Here is a 22,732-nt window from a genome sequence, read left to right on the forward strand (position 1 = left end):
ATTTTACAGACATGGAGAATGGTGGAAAGCAAAGTCCTTATCTACAAAAAAAGAAGGATACATACCAAGCAACTACGTGGCCAAAGTTAACACGTTAGAAACAGAAGAGTAAGTTCTGTGGATTTGTGTTACGGCTATTTCCTATTGACTCTCCTCAGATGCTGAATTTACCCTTTATTTCTCAGATGGTTTTTCAAAGATATAACAAGAAAAGATGCGGAACGACAGCTTTTAGCTCCAGGAAATGCTGCCGGAGCTTTTCTCATCAGAGAGAGTGAAACCCTCAAAGGTAACTCCAGTGACAATTCATTGTAATGATACCAGTAAACACCAAAATGGTGACTCTGTGGTTGGCACCATAACTTTGCAAATCTAGAGTTTGGGGTTCAAATCAGATGAAGAACAACATCTGCATAGAGTTTGTATGTTCTCACGATGTTTTTTTCCAGATTTCTTATGAATTCTTTGGTATCCTTCCACGCATCAAAATACATACTCTAGATATAGGAATTTCAGCTGCAATCCCATGCTGTAATGTCTGTATACTCTTTTGCTTTCTCCCCTGGCCAGGAGATGTTGTATGATCAGACCATGTCCCTGTATGGTCAGACACAGCTATTACACAGAACACACCAGGGGCACATTTATAAGATGTTGTGGAACTTTTATTTTTATTCCAAGAACTATTAATTGAAATGTACTTTGTTCATGGGCAAAGCCCTTTAAATGAATATACATTTGGGGGGGTAAGGTGTCATTCTTTTTTTTTTTCATTATCACAATCTGTAGGAGATTAAAAAATAGAAATCTTGCACCTTTCACACTGGCCATTGGGGCTTTTTAGACCATAATCTCCTGTTTCAGGAAGCAACAAATGTACATAGAGTTTCAGTTTGGTCATTGTAGCTGTCTTTTGTATTGAAACATTTAATGACAAAAGATCATTGTGAAGGGTAAGCTGTAACATTGCCTACTGTGATTGGTGGTGTTATCAGCTGTGTATAGGTGTTACCTGTCAATGTAATCCTGCCACTATTAATGAGTCTGCTGAAAACTTTTTGAAAGGACAGGAAATATGAGTCTTGGGGTATGTGCACACGTTGCAGATTTGCCTCTGGAATTTTCTGTGCGGATTCTGAATCTCTTGGCAGAAAACGCAGGTGCAGATTTGATGCGTTTTTCTTGCGGATTTTGTGTGGTTTTACTGCAGATTCTGTGCGGATTTTATGCGTTTTTACACCTGCGGATTTCTATAATGGAATGGGTGCAGAAACGCTGCAGATCCGCACAAAAGAAGTAATATGGTCCTTTTTTGAATCTGCTGCGTTTTACGTGCAGATTTTTCCGCACCATTAGCACAGCATTTTTTCTTGCCATTGATTTACATTGTACTGTAAATCACTTGCAGATGTGCAGCGTTTCTGCGCGGAAAAAAGCACTGTAGTTCTGCAGGAAATCTGCAACGTGTGCACATAGCCTAAAAAAAAAGCCAGTGGTCAGTGAAAATTGCAAAATGACATCATGGGTCAGGAAGGGATTCATGATCTATGACGTAAACTTACATCATGGCGATTACAGGTATAGTAGCAGTACCCACGCTATTGCCACAGGAAACATGGTGTAATTAATAGCTGTGACCCACACCGCCATGTGCCATTTAACCCCCCGAAATGCTGCGATCGATATCTATGGCAACATTTACTAGATGGAGGAGGCTCCCTTCTGATTGACGCCCCCCCAACGTCATTGCGATGGCCCAATAGTTGCCATGACAACTTGAGATCATCATTATGACCTCCGGGTCTGCCAGCTATGGTGCCTTGTTAGACCATACCAGGAGCATCGTCTAAGAGGCTTCTATCAGTACAGCACTAACAGGTATATGGCATTGCAATGCTGGTGCAAAATATTTTTAAAAATCCCCAAATAAGATAAAAAATTTATGAAAAATCTATGAAAATTTGTTTGAGTCAAATAGCGCTCCTTCCCTCCGAGTCTCGCCATGTAGCTAAGCAGTACAAGCCAAGCTACAGCCAAATATGGGGTATTGCCACGTAAATCTGGGGCTAAAACAACATTTTTGTGGTAAAAATGTAATTACGGTATTATTTTCTTTAACGTCTAATAGTATAACATTTTGTGACACACCCATGGTGTCAATATGATCACTGCACCCCTAAATGAATTCATTGAGAGGTGTAGTTTGTAAAATGGGGTCACTTATGGGGGTTCTGCAGTTCTGGAACCTCAGGGGCTCTGCCAATGGGTTATTATACCTGTAAACTACAACAAAATCTGCACTATAATATGGCGCTTCTTCCCTTCTGAGCTTTCCACTCTTAATGAAAAGTATTTCCCGATTACACATAGGGTATTGGCACACAACAAACTGAGATACATTTTTCCTCTTAGCCCTTATAAAAATTAAAACCTTGGGGCTAAAACAAGATTTTACTGGTAAAAAATGTAATTATTCTTTCCAATGGTATAAAAGTTTGTGAGGCACATGTGTCAATATGCTGACTGCACCCCTAGATGAATTCATTGAGGGGTGTAGTTTGTAAAGTGGGGTCACTTATGTTGAAGGTATGCGTTTCTGGCAGGTAGGGCTCTGCCAATGTGACATGCTACCCTCAAACCATTCCAGCAAAATCTGCACTCCAATATGCTGTTCCTTCCCTTCTGAGCTTTGCAGTGTGCCTCAAAAGTAGTTTTCAACCACTTATGGGGTATCCGTGTACTCACAAGAAATTGTGGAACATATTGTACTATTTCTTTTCTCCTATTACCCTTTCTGAAAATTAAAAACTTGGGGCCAAAGCAACATTTTAGTGGAAAAAATGGTAATTTTCCATTTACTCAGCCTAACGTTATACAATTGTGTGTATCGCCTGAGATTTAAAAATATTGACTACACATCTAGATGAATTTCTCAAGAGGTGTAGTTTCCAAAATGGTGTCACGTGGGAGGGTTTCCAGTGATTGGCCCCATCAACAGCTCAGCAAACGCAACATGCCATCCGCTGTCTATTACAGACAATTTTGCACTACCTAAGTCAAATGGCACTCCTTCACTTCAAAGCCCTGCCATGCACCCAACAATAGTTATCCACCACATATGCAGAATCTGTGTACTCAGGAGAAATCACAGGAACAGATTGTATGGTACATTTCCTCCTGTTACCCTTGTGAAAATGAAACATTTCAGGCAAAATCAACATTTGTGAGGGAAAAATATAATATATAATATAAAAATATATTGTTTCAATTTCACGACTTGCCCTCAAACCAGTCCAGCAAAATCTGAATATGCCACTTCTGAGCTTTGCACTGTACCTCACAAGTACCCTAGTTTTTGACCACATATGAGGTATCGGCGTACTCAGGAGGAATTGTACAACAAATTTTGGGTTCCATTTTCTCCTGTTACTTTTGTGGAAATAAATTTTTGGGGCAAAAATAACATTTTTGTGGGAAAATGTGATTTTTTTTATTTTTTTTATTTTTTGTTTTTTCATGCTCTACATTATATAATTCTGTGAAGCGCCTGTGCGTTTAAATTTCTCAACACCACCTCTACATAAATTCATTGAGGGTTGTAGTTTCCAAAATGGGGTCACCTGTGGAGGTTTTCTACTGATTAGGCACATCAGGGGTGTCCGCTATCTATTCCAGCCAATTTTGCACTCCAAAAATTAAATAGTGATCCTTCCCTTCCGAGCCCTGCCATGTACCCAAAGAGTAGTTTGTTTACCACATATGAGGCATCGGTGTACTCAGGAGAAATGGCTCAATACATTTTTTGGTCCATTTTTTCTGGTTACATTAAAATTTGGAGCTAAAGCAACATTTTTGTGGGGAAATGTAACATTTTCATTTTTTTCCCTCCAAATTGCATTAATTCCTATGAAACACCTAAAGGGTTAATTAATTTTATTTAATGTGGTTTCAAACACTTTGAGGGGTACAGTTTTTAGAATGGCATAACCTTTGGGAATTTTCTGTCATATATTCCCTCAAGCCACTTCAAATGTGATGCAGTCCGTAAAAAAAATTGGTTTTACAAATTTTGTTGGAAAAACGAGAAATTGCTGTTCAGCTTTTAACTCTTCTAACTTCATAAGAAAAACAAATTATGTTTAAAAAATAATGCTGGTGTAAAGTAGACATGCAGTAACTGGTTTAAGGCCATAAAAATTTAAAGTTGCAAAATGTTTAAACTTTTCGCCAAAATTCCGTTATTTTCACAAATAAACGCAAAAAAAAAAAAAAACGGTCTAAATTTAATACTAACACAAAGTACAATGTGTCAGAAAAAAACATTCTCATAATCATTCAGTTATATTGAAGTGTTCCAGAGTTGTTACCACATAAAATGACACTGGTCAGAACTGTAAAATTTTGTCAGGAAGGTCAAAACAGGATGGGGTTGTGAAGGGGTTAAGCTAATTCTGTTAACCTGGCTGTACCACAATACATTAAAACTGTGATGTGGTAAATACCGTATCTACTTGAGTATAAGTTGACCCAAGTATAAGCCGAGGCACCTAATTTTGCCACGAAAAACTGGGTAAACTTATTGACTCGAGTGTAAGCCGGGTATGCATTGTCCGCTCAACCCTATCTGGTATGCATGTCTCCCCCGTCGCTGTCCTTGTATGCATGTCTCCCCTTCCCGTCCTTGTATGCGTGGCTCCTTATCCCCTATCCTTGTATTCATGGCTCCTTATCCCTTATTCTTTTATGCATGGTACCTATTAAAAAAAAAATCCTACTTACCATGCCTGCGCGCCCTCGCTGCATCTCTTTTCGGTGACGGCAGCTCTTCCAGCCGAGTGATCACGTGGCCCTGCTCTTTAAGGTAATGAATATTCACTCCAGGCCTATGGGAGTGGGGAGGCATGAATATTCATAACCTTAATGTGTGAGGCCACATGATCGCTCAGCTGGAAGAGCTGCTGGCGCCGGAACGAACGAGATGCAGTGAGGACACGCTGTGCGCTATTACAGAGAAATTAATATTCATTCATCTTTAGCAGCGGCACAGGCTTTAGCCACAGCTGCTGTCTCCTGCCTCTGTGATCTGCCACACCCCCTCCCCCACCATCTATCTGGGACAATTGACTCGTGTATAAGCCAAGGGGGGCGTTTTCAGCAAAAAAAAGTGCTGAAAAACTCGGCTTATACACGAGTATATACAGTAAGTATGCATTTGGCTGACTAGAGTTAGGTAAAGGGGTGCCCATCTGTTTAGGTGCTCCAGAAGTGACATGACTTGTCTCATTCATTAGATCACAAATATTCTTATGTTTGAGCAAATATTTTCATAGAAATATCCTAATTACTTTTACCCTATATACAATTGCAGTATTAAAAGAAGAACTGTATATCTTTAGTAGTGTAGTGCTCTATTCAGCAGGTTGCATTACTTAAAATGAATCTTCCAGTAGGATGAACCCTTCTAAGCCTTCTCTATGGGCATGTAGGTCATAGGAAGCTGAATGAAATGATATATTGACACCTTTTTCTTATATATTTAAATTACATCTTCCAGGCTCTGGGGCGGATACTGCCTGGAAGATAACTCCTGCCTCCAGAGCTTATTTTACATGAAGGAGCATTACCAGTGTGAGAAATGTGACTAACACAGAACAGGAGAAATTAAACTTGTCTTCTTTCAAGCACAGTTTTCTGCAGCTCTCTGAGCTCTGCTGTATTGCAACAATATTGCAGCCCTGACTGCCTGTGAGATGGAAGCTGAGAGGAACCTGCAGATGTGTCAGGTATAATCACACAAAGCTCTGCAGTGAGGTCAGAAGAGCAGAGAGCGGCCATGACACATCACACTGGTAACTCCCCTTCATGTAATATAAGCTCTGGGGGCAGAGTTATCTTCTAGGCACCATCCTCCCGAGAACCTGGAAGAGGTAATTTATATAAAGTGATAAAAGATGATTTATTCACAAGACATCTGATATGAGGCATGCAGGGATCACTTTCCTCAGCAGGCTATAACCTGTATGTCCATATTAATAGTTTAAATGTGGTAGCTGATTCCCTTTAACAAAGATATAGAATGTATTTACATTTACATTGTATTTAGTTATACATTGTATTATCTGGATTTCTTTTTTATAACCTCACTTGACTTTCTAAGGATTTTCAGCCCATTTCCTTACAGTATAGTGCATGGTAAATCTCAGAACACTAGAGCACTATAGTTTAGTATTATCTGCCTATGTGTTATATCAGCCACATCTGAGATCAGTTCATCTGCTGTCAGATACTGTTGTCCAGCTAACTCAGTGTAAACCCATGTTTGTCTCCTTATCAGGCAGCTACTCCTTGTCAATAAGGGATTTTAGTGCAGAGTCCGGTGATGTCATCAAGCACTACAAAATCAGAACCCTCGACAATGGCGGATTTTACATTTCTCCTAGGATTACATTCCCGTGCATCAGTGACATGATCCAGCATTACCAAAGTGAGTGGTTTATGGTCGTATTTTATGTGAGCCTGCCTTGGTCAACAGATAATGTGAATCATGCAGTAAAGTTGGTTTATGGTTCTTAGTATAGTTTTATATAAAACAACTTTGGAAGTGACTCTGTAGCTGTCTGCTCTTTTACACACTGAGTGCAGATTTTTTTTTTTTGCTTCCACTTTTATACTGTCTCATAAAATAGAAATCCTATTACTTCACCCTACTTCAGTGATCTCAATCTGTTGACCTCTTCCAGGAGGTAGCTAAAGATCCTTAAAACCCAGTACCATATAATACATATGAATAGCTAGTAGTCGTCAGTCATTTGATGTTGTCACAAGAAAGGCCCAACATTTCAGGACCGTGATATTTTTTGGCACAGGGTTCTAGAGTTCTTCAATTTTTCAAGCACTGTGCCTCTTTCTTTGATTTTTGAACCATTGTCTATTTTGATGTTTTAGAACAAGCAGACGGCCTATGCAGGAAATTAGAAAAACCCTGTTTTAGTCCCAAACCACAAAAGCCATGGGATAAAGACGCTTGGGAGATTCCAAGAGAGTCAATTAAACTAGTGAAGAAACTTGGAGCTGGGCAGTTTGGCGAAGTCTGGATGGGTGAGTATGCAAACATATTTTGAAATGCTTCCAAAAATGCAGCTATGAAAACAGTAAAAATGCAGTAATGCTAAAAGCAAGCACATGGCCGGGGACCATAGCAAGAGAAAAGACTAGTCCGGCTCCTCCCCCAGACAGCTTTAACCGGCTCAATTTTAGGTGATTGACAGGTCATTCCCATAGCGAGAGACCTGTCAATCACCTTGCAGCTGCGCTGGGAGAAGGCTAGGGGTGGAGACGGACTGTTCCGGTCTCCAGATGGATCTTTAAAGTAATTTTCTGAAACTCTTGAGCATTGCAGAGAAAAATAGCTGTCTGCATTTGTGCAGTCAGGCTCTGATTCATGCTGCCCGCGGTTGGACAGCATGATTCAGGTGATGGGTCCCCTTTAATGAGTGCTGCTGTCAGATCCTAAGGGCTGTATATAGATGCTTAGGCTACTTTCACACTTCCATCTTTGTGCCTCCGTCGCAATCCGTCGTTATGGCAAAAAAACGGATCCTGCAAATCTGCCCGCAGGATCCGTTTTTTTGCCATACACTTTAATGGACGACGGATTGCGACGGATGGCCACACGTCGCATCCGTCATGCAACGGATGCGTCGTGTTTTAGCGGTCCGTCGTGACAAAAAAAAAAAGTTCAATGTAACGTCTTTTTGTCCGTCGGATCCGCCATTTCCGACCGTGCATGCGCAGCCAGAACTCCGCCCCCTCCTCCCCGCTCATCACAATGGGCAGCGGATGCCTTGTAAAACTGCATCCGCTGCCCACGTTGTGCTAAATTTAGCACAACATCCGTCGGGCCGACGGTTTGCGACGGCCCCGTACCGACGGAAGTGTGAAAGTAGCCTTATTTCATCTATATATAAGTAGTCCCATTTTTTATTCCTTTTCTACTTCCTTCAGGGAAGGAAGAGTATTTAGTGGGAATTAGGGGAATTGAGAATAAAATGTTAATAACTTTCTGTGTGTAGTGGATGGATGTTTATTTTTATGAACTTGGTATAATTATTTAAAAACGATTTATAAATAAATTAGTAGGTTGCAGGCAGAGTTGTGTTTCAGTACCTGAATTTGTAGAAGGTAAAGTTGGGTATGATCCAACCACAGAAGAAGTGAATGGCCTGTAATACTTATATGCAAGTTCTACTTAACCCATCTGCCCATTCATCTCTTAAGATGCAGATAAAGTGGCCAATACCTTTAATGTTTACACTGGCCTAATCCACAATTTAAAGAAAGGTATACATTTTGTAACCAGCCCAGAAACCAGTGGAGCATGGCCATAAACCTACCTAAAAATTATCTGCCATGTGAAAGACTGATATCATACACTTTCCACAGCACGGCGTACTTGATGACTGCAATGGGTGCGCGAGAGGCCACTTTCACAAACTAGTATTTCGGTCAGTACTGTGCATCAGTATTGGTAAATTTAAACCAGGGAACTTAATGGAAAGATTTCCACCTTTTTCTATGTTTTGGATCCTTTTCTGTTTATTGTCTCACAAACACTGGTGAAGAACATTGATCAAAATATGAAAGTGTGAAAGTGGCCTTAAAGTAAAAAAAAAGCTTAACTCAGAAAGGTTGTGAACAATGAAATCTAATTGTCATCAAAATGCATCAATATTTTGAATGTGATTTTCTTTCCAAATGCCAATGTAAATGACAGATTTGAAGGTAAATGATGTAGTCCTATTAGAAAGTATTGTGATTAACGAACATGAAAATATTATTAATATCCTAACAACGAGGTTAACATAATAATGAAGATAAAGGTATCACTCATTAAAAAACCCCCAAAGCCTGTATTGGATTGTAAAGGACACTCGCTGCTTCTTCCTTTCTACATTTACAGAACAGGAAATGACTTGGGCAGTTTTGCAAATAGTCTGAAATATGAGTTTCAAGATGTTTCCTTTTGCTATGTATGGAGATTGACGTTCTGCACAAAATATTGTGTCATTTATGTAAAAAGGGTTGCTTTATTAGGGCATGTGGACCTCATGGGGGTGGTCCCATGTTTTATCTCAGCATCTCTCATTCTGACAGACTAGTTATCAGAATGGCTGCCTTATAAAACAACATTCAAACCTCAATGGCTGCTGCAGAGAAAATGCCTGCTGGCTGTGGCTTTTCGTGGCAAAACCCACTGTTTGCAGAGAGTACCAGCAGGGAGATGAGTCAACCTCATTTTTGTGCATTCGTTCGTTGGGTTGCAATGTATTTTATGTTGTATGTTCGAATACTTCAATTATAACACTTCTTCCAAGTACCCATAACTTCATTTTATTAATTTCTGCTCATCTTTCTATGTTCCACTTTAGGTTTTTATAATAACAATACAAAAATCGCAGTTAAAACCTTAAAGGCAGGATCCATGTCCGTAGAAGCATTCATGGAGGAAGCCAACTTGATGAAGACGCTCCAGCATGACAAACTAGTGAGACTTTATGCTGTGGTCACTAAAGAAGAACCAATTTACATCATTACCGAATACATGGCAAAGGGTAAGTATTTTGTCTAGAGAAGTCATATTTCTATAAACCAGAACTGAGTACTGAAGCTGATATTTTATTTAGTAAATGAAGTAAATGCATATTAATGTAACTATTTAGTATGTAAGATACTTTATATTAAAGGAGTTTCAGATTGGCTTCTATTCAAGGGAACAGGCTCTGATCTGCAGTACTCGGCAGCGTCCATTACACGTAGAATAGAGCTGTGCAGTGCAGCTAAGATCAGTGTTACTATCTGGCCTCCAGCAGAGCAAATAACAGAGGATCTGCCCAATGTTGGACCTCCACCAATCTGATATTGGTGACAAATCCACTGTATAGGTCATCAGTTTCATATGAACGTCAATCCCTTTCATTTTCTGTGTACTATAGCCACAGTGTGTTATCATTGGATAATCTCTTTTTTCACCTCTTGTTATTTATCAGGAAGCCTGCTAGATTTTCTCAAGAGTGACGAAGGTTCTAAAGTTCTTCTTCCAAAGCTGATTGACTTCTCCGCTCAGGTATGCATAATATGGTGTCCGCATTGTGGAGGTTCATGCAGTCTTGTGGATTGCAGCTGTCGTGAAGTTGTTGTTGAGTTGTGAGTTGCAGTGGTGTCACTAATCTTAGTTCCCTGCACTTAGTCTCATACGTACCAGCCGCCATCTTTTCTGTTCTCGGTGCCGCTCCAGTCGGTCTCAAGCAGTTTGCAGGGTAATCTGGAAGTCAAAACTCAGTGTAAGGTTATGGGAGTCAATATGAGGCCAGATCGAGGCTCTCCTATACTTAGATTGAGAGCGTTTGACCATGGCCTCTGACTTCCAGTCCGTCAGACTTTGCGGTCACAAGATAGCAGCTCGAGACCAAAGAAGCACAGGGAACAGCTAAAGACGGCAGCTGGTAAACATAATATCCGGCTCAGTTACCATGCGTTGGTGGCACCACTCCAGCTCTCAGATAAGTAAAAACGCTGACGTGGTGCTTTGAATAATAGAAAATCTATTGCAAAAATGTATCTTATCAATCTAGCACAACATTAGTATGTGTAGCCCTGGCCTAAATATGATTGTCATATGGTTGGTAAGTGGTGATGAGCGAGTATGCTCGTTACTCGAGTTTCTCCGAGCATGCTTGGGTTGTCTCCGAGTATTTCAGCATGCTCGGATATTTAGTTTGTCGACGCAGCTGCATGATTTGCGACAGCTAGACAGCTTGAATACATGTGGGTATTCCCTAACAAACAGGCAATCCTCACATGTATTCCAGCTGTCTAGCAGCCGCAAATCATTCAGCTGCGTCGACATAAACGAAATCTCCGAGCACACTGAAATCTTCAGAGACAACCCAAGCACGCTCGGAGAAACGTGAGTAACGAGCATACTCGCTCATCACTCCTACTTAGCAGCTCCCAGTTGAGACTCCTAATACTGAGTCAGAATAGAAGCCCCCCCCATCTTGGGGGATTGGTATTTTCCAGGTATTTGATATATTTCTGATTCTTTTAAATATGCCATGAACATCTAAGGACTTGTTTAAATTATACAACCTGCTGTGTTGAAAACAACCAATCGGCTACATATTTGCCTATCAGTGATCATTTAATATCTTGCTAAGACAGGCAGATCACATCTCCAATTCGCACAGAATGATCAGTAATAGATCGTTCTTTGTGCATAGAGTATCATTGTTCTTGTCAGCACGTCCTATTTACATAGGACAATGTGCTGCCGAGAATGGTGATCCTTCTTTTTTTAAGCCAATCATATGATCATTTTACCCAAAAAGCATTTTGCTCTTTCATTTGATGATCGTCTGGCTGTTTATACCCCACAATTACTAGGAAATGAGCATTCCTAGGAACTCTTGTTCCCAATAATCCTGAGGTATAAATGCACACTAAGGGTATGTGCACACAACCACTTTTTCGAGACCCCCTTGAAACCATCAAGTTTTTCAAACAGATGACCCTTCAGGAAAAACGCAGACAGTGTTTTCCCTTCACCCATGACAGCACACTTGAGAGAGGAATCTGCCCTCCAAGGACTGGAAACCCACTGAAATAAAAGACTGACACCTTTTCCCCACATAAGTTGGTGTCCTGTCCTTGATGGGAACCTTGTGCTGAGATACGGCGGTGAAGATCAAAGGAGAAAAGCTTACCCAGCCCTGTCCTGGCATTCGTAAAAGCAGGTGGCATGCCGGTGGTGCCGGCTTTCAGGGTCCTGGAATCGCCATCCATGGGGGGGGGCTCTTCTGTAGGTGCGGGCGGCAAAGACAGAGATGCTGAGCATGTCTGGGACCGCCGCCCCGTCTTACCCCTCCTCCTCCCCTCTGATAGATGCTGATTGCGGCCGTGCAGGATGTGCAGGCACATTCCACTGATGTCACGGGCGTAAGGCACGCTGGGAATGGGCGTGCCCGATTGACATCATAGGTGGCATGCCGGGCAAGATGGCGGCGCCCTATACAAGTATCACCAACCGGGGAGAGTGGGGAAATAGCGCGTCCTGGAGGTACTGGAGGAGGCGGGCCAGGAAGGAGGCACTGTGGGTTGCACATAAATTAGGGACAGACCACAGAGGAGAGCGCTCACGCTCCAGCTCTCCTTCCTGAAGTATCGTGAAAGAACAGCAGCAGCCACATCGTCTACAGCGTGAACACAGCAAAAGGGACAGCCATTCAATACTAAAATCCAGGCACTCATTAATAACGAGTGGAAACGACCTGAAAAAAATGTGCCTTACCCTCGTCTTCTAAAAAGAGATATCCTTTCGAGGAGAAGGATTCTGAGATATGGGACAAGGTCCCTAGAATTCACTGTGCTGTATCAAAATCCTCAAAGAGGTTGGCCCTCACATTGAAGGTTTGAGGCTAAATCCAGTAAGAGTACATTAATTTCTGGGCCTTATTCTAAATTCTGAACTTCAGACTTGTTCAATAACAAAATAAACAAGGTGGTAGATCTTGCCTCGGCAGCGATCAAAGTACCTGTCCCTGCAGCTTCTGTGGGAAATTCTGTCTGCACGGAGGTTGCTAAAAGGACATTTAGAAAGGAAAGTGGATCTTTGTTTAGAAACCAGAAACTCCCTCTCATGGTGGACAGATAGGGGAAACCTAATATCAGATGTCCAATGGATAAAGCCAGTGAGCAACATGGTCACAACCGATGCAAGCAATTTAGGTTGAGGGGCACACCTGAGAGATCGCACAATTCAGGGTTCTTGGCCACTCCTCGAGAGGGGGTCAATCGTCAAACCTGAAAGAGTTGTGAGTGGTAGAAAGAGCTCTGACAGGCTTTCTTCCTTCTCTCCTTGGTCGCCACGTCAGTATCATGTCAGACAACCAGGCTACGCAGGCGTATATCAACCACCAAGGGGGTACAAGGACCCACTCCGTAGTGAAAGCAGCAGACAGTCTCTTTTAGCTGGCAGAGCAACACATTCTGTCCCTAACAGTGCTGTAAATAAAGGGGACGGAGAACACCAAGGCAGACTTCCTAAGTCACAAGAGACTGAAATAAAGGGAATGGTCCCTAAACTCCCATGGGTTTCAGCAATTAGTTCCTTTATATGGGGTGCCAGAAACAGACTTGTTTGCCGACAAACAGAACAGGAAACTGAAAAAATTCTGTTCACTAAACCCAAGGAAAATCCCTTATGCGGTGGATGCCCTTCAGAACTTCGGAACTTCATGATGGCATGCACTTTTCCTCCAATAGCGTTGATTCCAGCAGTTGTGAGGAATATCAAGACTAGTGATGAGCGAGTATACTCGTTGCTTGGGTTTTCCCTAGCACGCTCAGGTGGTCTCCGAGTATTTGTAAGAGCTCGGAGATTTTGTTTTTGTTGACGCAGCTGCATGATTTACAGCTGCTAGCCAGCCTGAGTACATGTGGGGGTTGCCTGGTTGATATGGAATCCCCACATGTATTCAAGCTATTTGGCAGCCATAAATCATTCAGCTGCGGGCGACGAAAACTAAATCTCCGAGCACTCACAAATACTCAGAAACCACGAGCAACGAGTATACTCACTTATCACTAATCAAGACTGATCAGGCGAGGGTGATTCTGATTGCTCCATTCTGGCCGAAAAGACCATGGTTTTCCCTATTAAGGATAATGTCTGTGTCGGATCCTGCCAGAGTTCCCAGATCTTCTCACTCAGGGTCCAGTATGCCACTCTCAAGTGATGGGCTTCCATCTAGCAGCATGGAATTTGAGAGGGCAATACTGAGTCAGAGGTTTTTTTCAGGGTTAGTCTCCACCTTGTTAAAAAGTAGAAAACTTATAGCAACAAAAATTGTTGTTAATGTGGAAAAAATTCCTGGAATTCTCGGGAAAGACTTTGGGAAAGAAGACTCTAGTCTGTTCCATCCTGGAATTACTCCAGAAAGGGTTTGAGCTAGGGTTGGCCACTGGTACCCTCAAGGTTCAGGTTTCAGCCTTGGGTGCACTGTATAACTATAACCTTGTGGCTAATAAGTGGATTTCAAGGTTTATAGAATCCTGTGATAGACCCAGGCCAGTTCCAACTCCAAGAGTTCCCCCTTGTGATCTAAACCTAGTACTGGATGTATTAACCAAAGACCCATTTGAACCTTTAAAGGAATTGTTGGTTAAATATCTTCCCCTTAAAACTATTATACTGGTAGCACTGACTTCGACCCGTAGGGTGAGTGATATCCAGGCCCTTTCAATAAGTCCTACTTATACGCAAGTGTATGAGGATAGATTTATAATAACACCTGATCCTGCCTAACTTCCCAAAGTAGCCTTAACATTTTATAGGAGTCTAAAGATTGACCTGCCCTCCTTTTGTAATAACCCTAAAAATTCAGGGAAGGAGAAATTTCTCAGTCTTGATGATAGTAGAACACTGTTCGAGTACATGTCTACAACTAGACAGTGGAGGAAAATACAGTTCTGGTTTGTAGCCTTTCAAAGTAGCAGAAATGGGTACGGGGTATCAAAAAGTACCATTGCAAGGTGGATCAGGGAGGTTATTAGTGTAGCCCACTCTGCTAGTAGTTCTCCTATTTCTTAGGTCATCAGGGCTCACTCCACCAGAGCCGCGGCAATCTCCTGGGCAGAGAAAGCAGAGATATCAGTTGATCCTGTTTGTAAGGCCGCTACCTGGTCCTCCCACTGTACTTTCTTTAAGCACTACAGACTGGATCTATCCTCCTTGACCTCTGATAGAAGTGGTGGTCCCTCCCTAAGATGTTTCGTTTCTCCATAAATCTTAGGTGTACTGTGTTGTGTGAAGGGAAAACACCAAGGTTACTTACCGCTAGCCGTTTTTTCCAGAACCCTTGACAGCACCTCCTTTGTCACCATATGGGTGTGCACTATAGATTGGGTGTTTGATTAAGTGTCGGTTATGTATATAATGTTGGAGGTCCTCTCATGCTCTGTAACCCAACTGATGAGGGGTAGAGGTGCAGTCTTTGTATTTCAGTAGGTTTCCTGTCCTTGATGGGGCGGGGATCCCTCTCTCAGGTGTGTGGTCATGGGTTCTGGAAAAACTACTGGTAAGTAACCTTGGTGTTTTCCTGAATCGTTTTCTTTTTTTTGATATTTTTTTTACTTATGTATAAATGGAGAATGGCTTCAGCCACCTGAAGAGTGGTCAGGCCTCCTCCTTTTAACTACTTTGTGTCTTTCAAAGCTTTAGTGGTTAAAAAAAAACTCAAAAAGACTGAACATATGCCACACATCGTTTTGACATTGCAGTGCATATGTTCTTTAGCATTATTTAAAGAGCTTTTTAGACAGATTTCAGAGTGGACCCTCCTGAAACAGATGGCTTGTGCACGCGCCTTTAGTTGGGTTTACCCTGGAAAAGCAGTTTGTGTTATAATGACCCATTCTGGCAGAAGAGAATGATTTACTTGATAGGCAGATTCTTACCCGCTGTTTATGGTACAGGAAACTGTTTACAGTGACAATATCTATCTATTAGAGAGGAGCCCGTAGTCCTCTCCTTTATCCACTAATATTACTGAGAGTGTGAGTCTTTGGCTCCCGGCCATCAGTTTATATAAACCTAGGATGCAAACTTGAGTCCTCTACCTGTCCTCACTTACAATGGGTCATTGTGTGCTGCGTGGGCAGCGGCGGTCCCGTAATATGCCCTCATGAAGATGTTGTTTGTTTATATGTAAAGGAGAACACACAGATGCTTAGACAAAGGGCTCGCTGAGAAACTAGGAAGTGGAGATAGGCATGCAAATGATACATGTAATGACCCACAAAAATGTGGAGGTTTGATAAAACATGGAGGAAAGCTTGTCTCCTTTATCTCCGATAACTCAAGTGGAAAGGAATGAAGGTTCAGCCTCTCTTTATCCTGGGTTAATAATTGTCTGCTATTGATTCATGTTTGTTCCTGTACAGAATTCATTGCACAACTTTGTGTCTGACCGGCTGATGTCTTTTCCACTTCCGCATTCATAAGGGCACTTTTCTAATGTTCCCTTTTATATTATACGAAGGTGTAATGGAAATGATTTATGAAATATCATCATACACAGACCAGCTAGATATGATTTCTATGTATCCTCTGCTGCGTAGTGTACAGGAGGCATTTAGGGCAGTGTTGTAAAAGCTGAAAATGATGCATAAACTACGGTATGCATGGTTTCCATATGAAGTTATGTATTTTCAGATACAACTCAATCTAGTGTGCTAGAAATTCTGTGTCAGTTTTCGTGTCCTTCATCATCATCGCCAATTTGTACTATTGGGAGAACCTTGGAATCCCCGGTGTCCAATAATGAATATTAGTTAGTCAACAACAGATCTCAGTTGGTCCTCGTGGCGCACCTCCCTATAGTTACATACTGGAGCAAACTAATATTCATGTCTGCGTTCTCCCACTGATGTGTGTCCTGTCTGTTCCTTCCTCATTTCTCGGTTTCTGTCTTTTCCATTATGTGTTTGCGTTCATGTTAGCTTTGATCAGAAGGAAGACTAAAGAGGGAATAAAAAGGAGCTAGCGAGAGGAAGTCATGTTGAAGAAAATTGGCAATCAATTACTGGATAGGATTATATAGAATTGTGCTGACTAGATTAGCCCCTTAGTCCATGAGGTGGAAGCTATCTTTTAGTTCCTTCCTTCTGGGCTTTTTAAAGTGACAGTGCCTACGTAAAGACTGTATTAGACCAGAGACTCTTACACCAGCAATTCTAGTAACCAAAAAATAGCAGATATCCACCACATTCACCCTCAGAGTTGTAGAAGGTACAAAGTAATAAAATCCTGTGGCACAGCTAGTAGTCCTGGAACATAACTTTTTCTTCTGGGAAATTCTTAGTGGTAGTGACTAAGCGCCTCTCTGACCCATGGAGGTGCCTTCTATGTGGCTTATAAGCGAATGCAGGATTTGGTGAAGCTGTGTGAAATGGTTGAGGGCCTATCACCTGTTAATCACCTGCTCCACCTCTATTAAGCTGTTATCAAGGATAACAGTGGTGATAACATCAAGTTTATATATTAGAATAAAGGAGATAAGTTAACATTTGGCATCATCATTACTGTGAAAGCTGCAGTATGAAAGAGGAACTGAAAGTCTTCACGGCCAGCATGTGAAAAAATACAATGCAGCCCTGGAAGGGGAACTAACATTCACAATGTTGCAAAAGATGAATGTGTTCATAATTTTTCAGCTCTGGCAAAAATTAATAGACCACCACATCAAAACCTGTCATGTGCAGCCCAATCTCCAGACCTGAACCCCTTTGAAAACCTCTGGAATGTAATCAAGAGGATGATGGATAGTCACAAGCCATCAAACAAAGAAGAACTGCTTAAATGTTTGCGCCAGGAGCAGTGTGAAAGACTGGTGGAAAGCATGCCAAGACGCATGAAAGCTGTGATTAAAAATCATGGTTATTCCACAAAATATTGATTTCTGAACTCTTCCTGAGTTAAAACATCAGTATTGTTGTTTCTAAATCATTATGAACTTGTTTTCTTTGCATTATTTAAGGTCTGAAAGCACTGTTTTTTTTTAAATGTTGACCATTTTTCTTTGTCAGAAAAAAAAAATATTGCTTGGAAATTCGGAAACATGTGGTCAGAAGTTTATAGAATAAAAGAACAATTTACATTTCACTCAAAAATATACCTATAAAGAGAAAAATCAGACAAATTGAACATTTTGCATTGGTCTCTTAATTTTTGCCAGAGTTGTATATTCTGAGTAACAAATTATAAGCCACACTTAAAATTGTTTATTTAGATGTGAGGCCTGTAACTCTTAGTGGAACTAATGCTGGCCATACCTGACATAGCTGATGGATGAACTCTCCATTCAAATTCCATCATAAACGTGCGCCGAGAGTTGAGCATGAATGTATACCCTAATAGGGCGAAATCAGTGCAGCGTAAAGGGATTGTCCAGTAATTGACAACCCTTGCTTAATCTCTTCAGGACTTATATATAAAGAAAAAATAAGCAACAATCTATACTCCCCTCCTGCAGTGGTGCTGTTCCAGCGATATTAGTGCCACTCTTCCTGGCAAGTCAAGTGACATTGTCACACAGTTGCTGCAGCTAATCGGCTACCACTGATCAGCTACATTATTGTCACCCTCATGGAATATTGATGAGCTGCAGCCAATTAGCAGTCTCAGCTGCCGCTGATCGGCTGCAGCTCATCAGTATTCCATCTGATGAAAAAATATAGGTTGCAGCTGATTGGCTACAGCAGTTACGTGACACAACAATGTCCTGTGACAACATTGCTGGAGCGGCACCGCTGCGGGATTTCAGTATAAATTATTTTTTATTTTCTAAATAATTACTTTTACCTTCTGTTTGGTGATATCTACTTGGTGGAAATTGAACCTTGCAGCTTCCTGAAACTGGTGGTCTCTGCAAGCAGAACAAAGATTTGCTTTTGTTAAAGTCCAACATGTTAGATTCGCATTTCCCCATTGTCTGCTTAGATTGCCAGCAGATTACACTGAAATGTTTTGGATCTGCCATCGTAAATCTCCTGCGTATGGACAGTTTTAGACTTGCATTGTGAACTGATGCCTGTAGTGCATGGGTGCTTTTAAACCAAAAAAATACTTGGTTACATTGCCCTATTTATTTTAGGTATTTTCTTGACATGTATTTTATAGATTTTCTTTCCGCATTGTGGGGCATATTTCATTTAATTCTGAGGTCTTCAAGTTACTAGAAACGTGTTTTACCAGATCACCCAGTGCACAAAAATTTGAAGTAAGCTGTGGGTCAGATTTCAGGAGAGCGACCAGGTTCTTGCAAGGAAATAACCCATCATGGTATCAAGAACGACACAGCTGGGGGAAAAATAAAGCAGTATTGTACAGACATCACATACGTTTAATACTGTGCTAATCAGAAGAATCTACACTACAGTGCGTCAGTCAGTGGGAAGGGATCATTTATGAGTAAAGTACAATATTAACTCTCATTATGTAATCTCTTACAGATTGCCGAAGGAATGGCGTACATTGAAAGAAAAAACTACATCCACCGAGATCTTCGAGCAGCGAATGTGCTCGTTTCCGAAGCTTTAATGTGTAAAATAGCAGACTTTGGTCTGGCTCGTGTTATTGAAGATAATGAATATACAGCGAGGGAAGGTATGGGCCTACTCCATGCTGAATATCATGAAACCTATTCAAAAATACACACTACACCAGGGGTCTCAAACTCGACCAAGGTAGTAGGCTGCACATAGAAAAAATGTAAAGTTGACTAGCTGCATTCCTTATCATTAGTTTTCTATACAACTTTTTTTATCAATTTTTTTTCCATTTTTACGTCCGTATAATGAAGCTACATTTCTTGTATTTTTTCTAAAGTGTTGAGCATGTAGGTTGTAGTACAGTTTTATACCTTTGGTCGTTCCAGATGCAGTTCATTTCATTTTTATATAAAACAGAGTTTTCGTGGCAAAATATTTTTGTTCTTTATTTTATACTTTTTAAAAAAAAAAAAAAAATTTTTTCCCTTAGTACCTATAAGGGACTTTAACTTTTAGTTGCCTGACCACTGATCTAATATACAGGTCCTTCTCAAAAAATTAGCATATAGTGTTAAATTTCATTATTTACCATAATGTAATGATTACAATTAAACTTTCATATATTATAGATTCATTATCCACCAACTGAAATTTGTCAGGTCTTTTATTGTTTTAATACTGATGATTTTGGCATACAACTCCTGATAACCCAAAAAACCTGTCTCAATAAATTAGCATATCAAGAAAAGGTTCTCTAAACGACCTATTACCCTAATCTTCTGAATCAACTAATTAACTCTAAACACATGCAAAAGATACCTGAGGCTTTTAAAAACTCCCTGCCTGGTTCATTACTCAAAACCCCCATCATGGGTAAGACTAGCGACCTGACAGATGTCAAGAAGGCCATCATTGACACCCTCAAGCAAGAGGGTAAGTCCCAGAAAGAAATTTCTCAACAAATAGGCTGTTCCCAGAGTGCTGTATCAAGGCACCTCAATGGTAAGTCTGTTGGAAGGAAAAAATGTGGCAGAAAACGCTGTACAACGAGAAGAGGTGACCGGACCCTGAGGAAGATTGCTGAGGAAGCAGTGGACTGAGTCTGGTGTGGAAACATCCAGAGCCACCGTGCACAGGCGTGTGCAGGAAATGGGCTACAGGTGCCGCATTCCCCAGGTAAAGCCACTTTTGAACCATAAACAGCGGCAGAAGCGCCTGACCTGGGCTACAGAGAAGCAGCACTGGACTGTTGCTAAGTGGTCCCAAGTACTTTTTTCTGATGAAAGCAAATTTTGCATGTCATTCGGAAATCAAGGTGCCAGAGTCTGGAGGAAGACTGGGGAGAAGGAAATGCCAAAATGCCTGAAGTCCAGTGTCAAGTACCCACAGTCAGTGATGGTGTGGGGTGCCATGTCAGCTGCTGGTGTTGGTCCACTGTGTTTCATCAAGGGCAGGGTCAATGCAGCTAGCTATCAGGAGATTTTGGAGCACTTCATGCTTCCATCGGCTGAAATGCTTTATGGAGATGAAGATTTCATTTTTCAGCACGACCTGGCACCTGCTCACAGTGCCAAAACCACTGGTAAATGGTTTACTGACCATGGTATTACTGTGCTCAATTGGCCTGCCAACTCTCCTGACCTGAACCCCATAGAGAATCTGTGGGATATTGTGAAGAGAAAGTTGAGAGACGCAAGACCCAACACTCTGGATGAGCTTAAGGCCGCTATTGAAGCATCCTGGGCCTCCATAACATCTCAGCAGTGTCACAGGCTGATTGCCTCCATGCCACGCCGCATTGAAGCAGTCATTTCTGCAAAAGGATTCCCGACCAAGTATTGAGTGCATAACTGAACATTATTATTTGATGGTTTTTTTGTTTGTTATTAAAAAACACTTTTATTTGATTGGACGGGTGAAATATGCTAATTTATTGAGACAGGTTTTTTGGGTTATCAGGAGTTGTAGGCCAAAATCATCAGTATTAAAACAATAAAAGACCTGACAAATTTCAGTTGGTGGATAATGAATCTATAATATATGAAAGTTTAATTGTAATCATTACATTATGGTAAATAATGAAAATTAACACTATATGCAAATTTTTTGAGAAGGACCTGTATACTTCTGTACTGCAGGATATTAGATCTGTCAAGTTTTACTCTGACACCTCACATGTTAGACCCTGCTTATTGAATGGCCTTAGGCTGGTTTCACACTTGCGTTTTGATCTGCAGCTTTTTAGCACTAAAAAACGCATGCGTTTTTTAGCATGCGTTTTGACGCGTTTTCGGCAACGCATGCGTTTTTTGACGTTTAGTTGCAGAAATGCAACCCGTAGTAATTTCTAGCGGCGTTTTTTTGCCGCAAAAAAAGCATGCGTTTATTCACGGCAAAAAAATGTATTGCTGTCTATGTAAACGCATGCGTTTTTAAGCGCATGCGTTTCTATAGAAAAACACAAAAAAAACAAGAAAACCCTAACCCTTGGGTTACTAGGGATCCTAACCCTAAGGTTAGGATCCCTAGTAACCCTAGGGATCCTAACCCTAACCCTAACCCTTGGGATCCTAACCCTAACCCTTAGGGTTAGGGTTAGGATCCTAACCCTTAGGGTTAGGGTTAGGATCCCTAGGGTAACGGTTAGGGTTAGGATCCCTAGTAACCCTAGGGATCCTAACCCTAACCCTAGGGATCCTAACCCTAACCCTTGGGATCCTAACCCTAACCCTTAGGGTTAGGGTTAGGATCCTAACCCTTAGGGTTAGGGTTAGGATCCCTAGGGTTAGGGTTAGGGTTAGTAACCCTAGGAATCCTAACCCTAACCCTAGGGATCCTAACCCTAACCCTTAGGGTTAGGGTTAGGATCCTAACCCTTAGGGTTAGGGTTAGGATCCCTAGGGTAACGGTTAGGGTTAGGATCCCTAGTAACCCTAGGGATCCTAACCCTAGGGATCCTAACCCTAACCCTTGGGATCCTAACCCTAACCCTTAGGGTTAGGGTTAGGATCCTAACCCTTAGGGTTAGGGTTAGGATCCCTAGGGTTAGGGTTAGGGTTAGTAACCCTAGGAATCCTAACCCTAACCCTAGGGATCCTAACCCTAACCCTTAGGGTTAGGGTTAGGATCCTAACCCTTAGGGTTAGGGTTAGGATCCCTAGGGTTATGGTTAGGGTTAGGGGTAGGGTTTGGATCCCTAGGGTTAGGAGTAGGGTTATGGTTAGGGTTAGGATCCCAAGGGTTATGGTTAGGGGTAGGGTTAGGATTAGGGTTTGGATCCCTAGGGTTAGGGGTAGGGTTAGGGTTAGGGTTTGGATCTGGATCCCTTTTGTCACCTTGATGGTGGGGGGTGGCTTATCAGTGACCTGGTGACCAGGACATTCTTCTAATAAAAAGCTACCCCAACCCTAACCCTAGGGATCCTAACCCTAACCCTATGTAATTCTATTAATAGTGGGTTTTCTAGTTGATTTTGATGATTGTCAGCTGTCACACACTTCTCAGCATGCGTTTCAAAAACGCAAACGCAGGAAAAAACGCATGTAAACGCGTCAAAACGCCGCGTTTTTTTTCTGCATGCAAAAACGCATGCGTCTAAAAAACGCAGCGTTTGCATGCGTTTACA

General features: G+C 41.5%; 1 protein-coding gene across 3 annotated transcripts in view; it reads left to right on the forward strand.

Annotated features, from left to right (window-relative positions):
• LYN (LYN proto-oncogene, Src family tyrosine kinase) overlaps positions 1–22,732 on the forward strand; it is a 96,847-nt gene that overhangs the window by 67,258 nt on the left and 6,857 nt on the right. For all 3 annotated transcript variants that reach the window (XM_077270512.1, XM_077270514.1, XM_077270513.1), the window contains exons 5-11: positions 10–108; positions 186–289; positions 6,335–6,484; positions 6,946–7,098; positions 9,429–9,611; positions 10,047–10,123; positions 19,069–19,222. In XM_077270512.1, the coding sequence (XP_077126627.1) occupies positions 10–108; positions 186–289; positions 6,335–6,484; positions 6,946–7,098; positions 9,429–9,611; positions 10,047–10,123; positions 19,069–19,222 (920 nt within the window). The remainder of the gene's footprint in view (positions 1–9; positions 109–185; positions 290–6,334; positions 6,485–6,945; positions 7,099–9,428; positions 9,612–10,046; positions 10,124–19,068; positions 19,223–22,732) is intronic.

Source organism: Ranitomeya variabilis, chromosome 6 (assembly GCF_051348905.1).
Source record: "Ranitomeya variabilis isolate aRanVar5 chromosome 6, aRanVar5.hap1, whole genome shotgun sequence".
NCBI lineage: Eukaryota > Metazoa > Chordata > Amphibia > Anura > Dendrobatidae > Ranitomeya > Ranitomeya variabilis.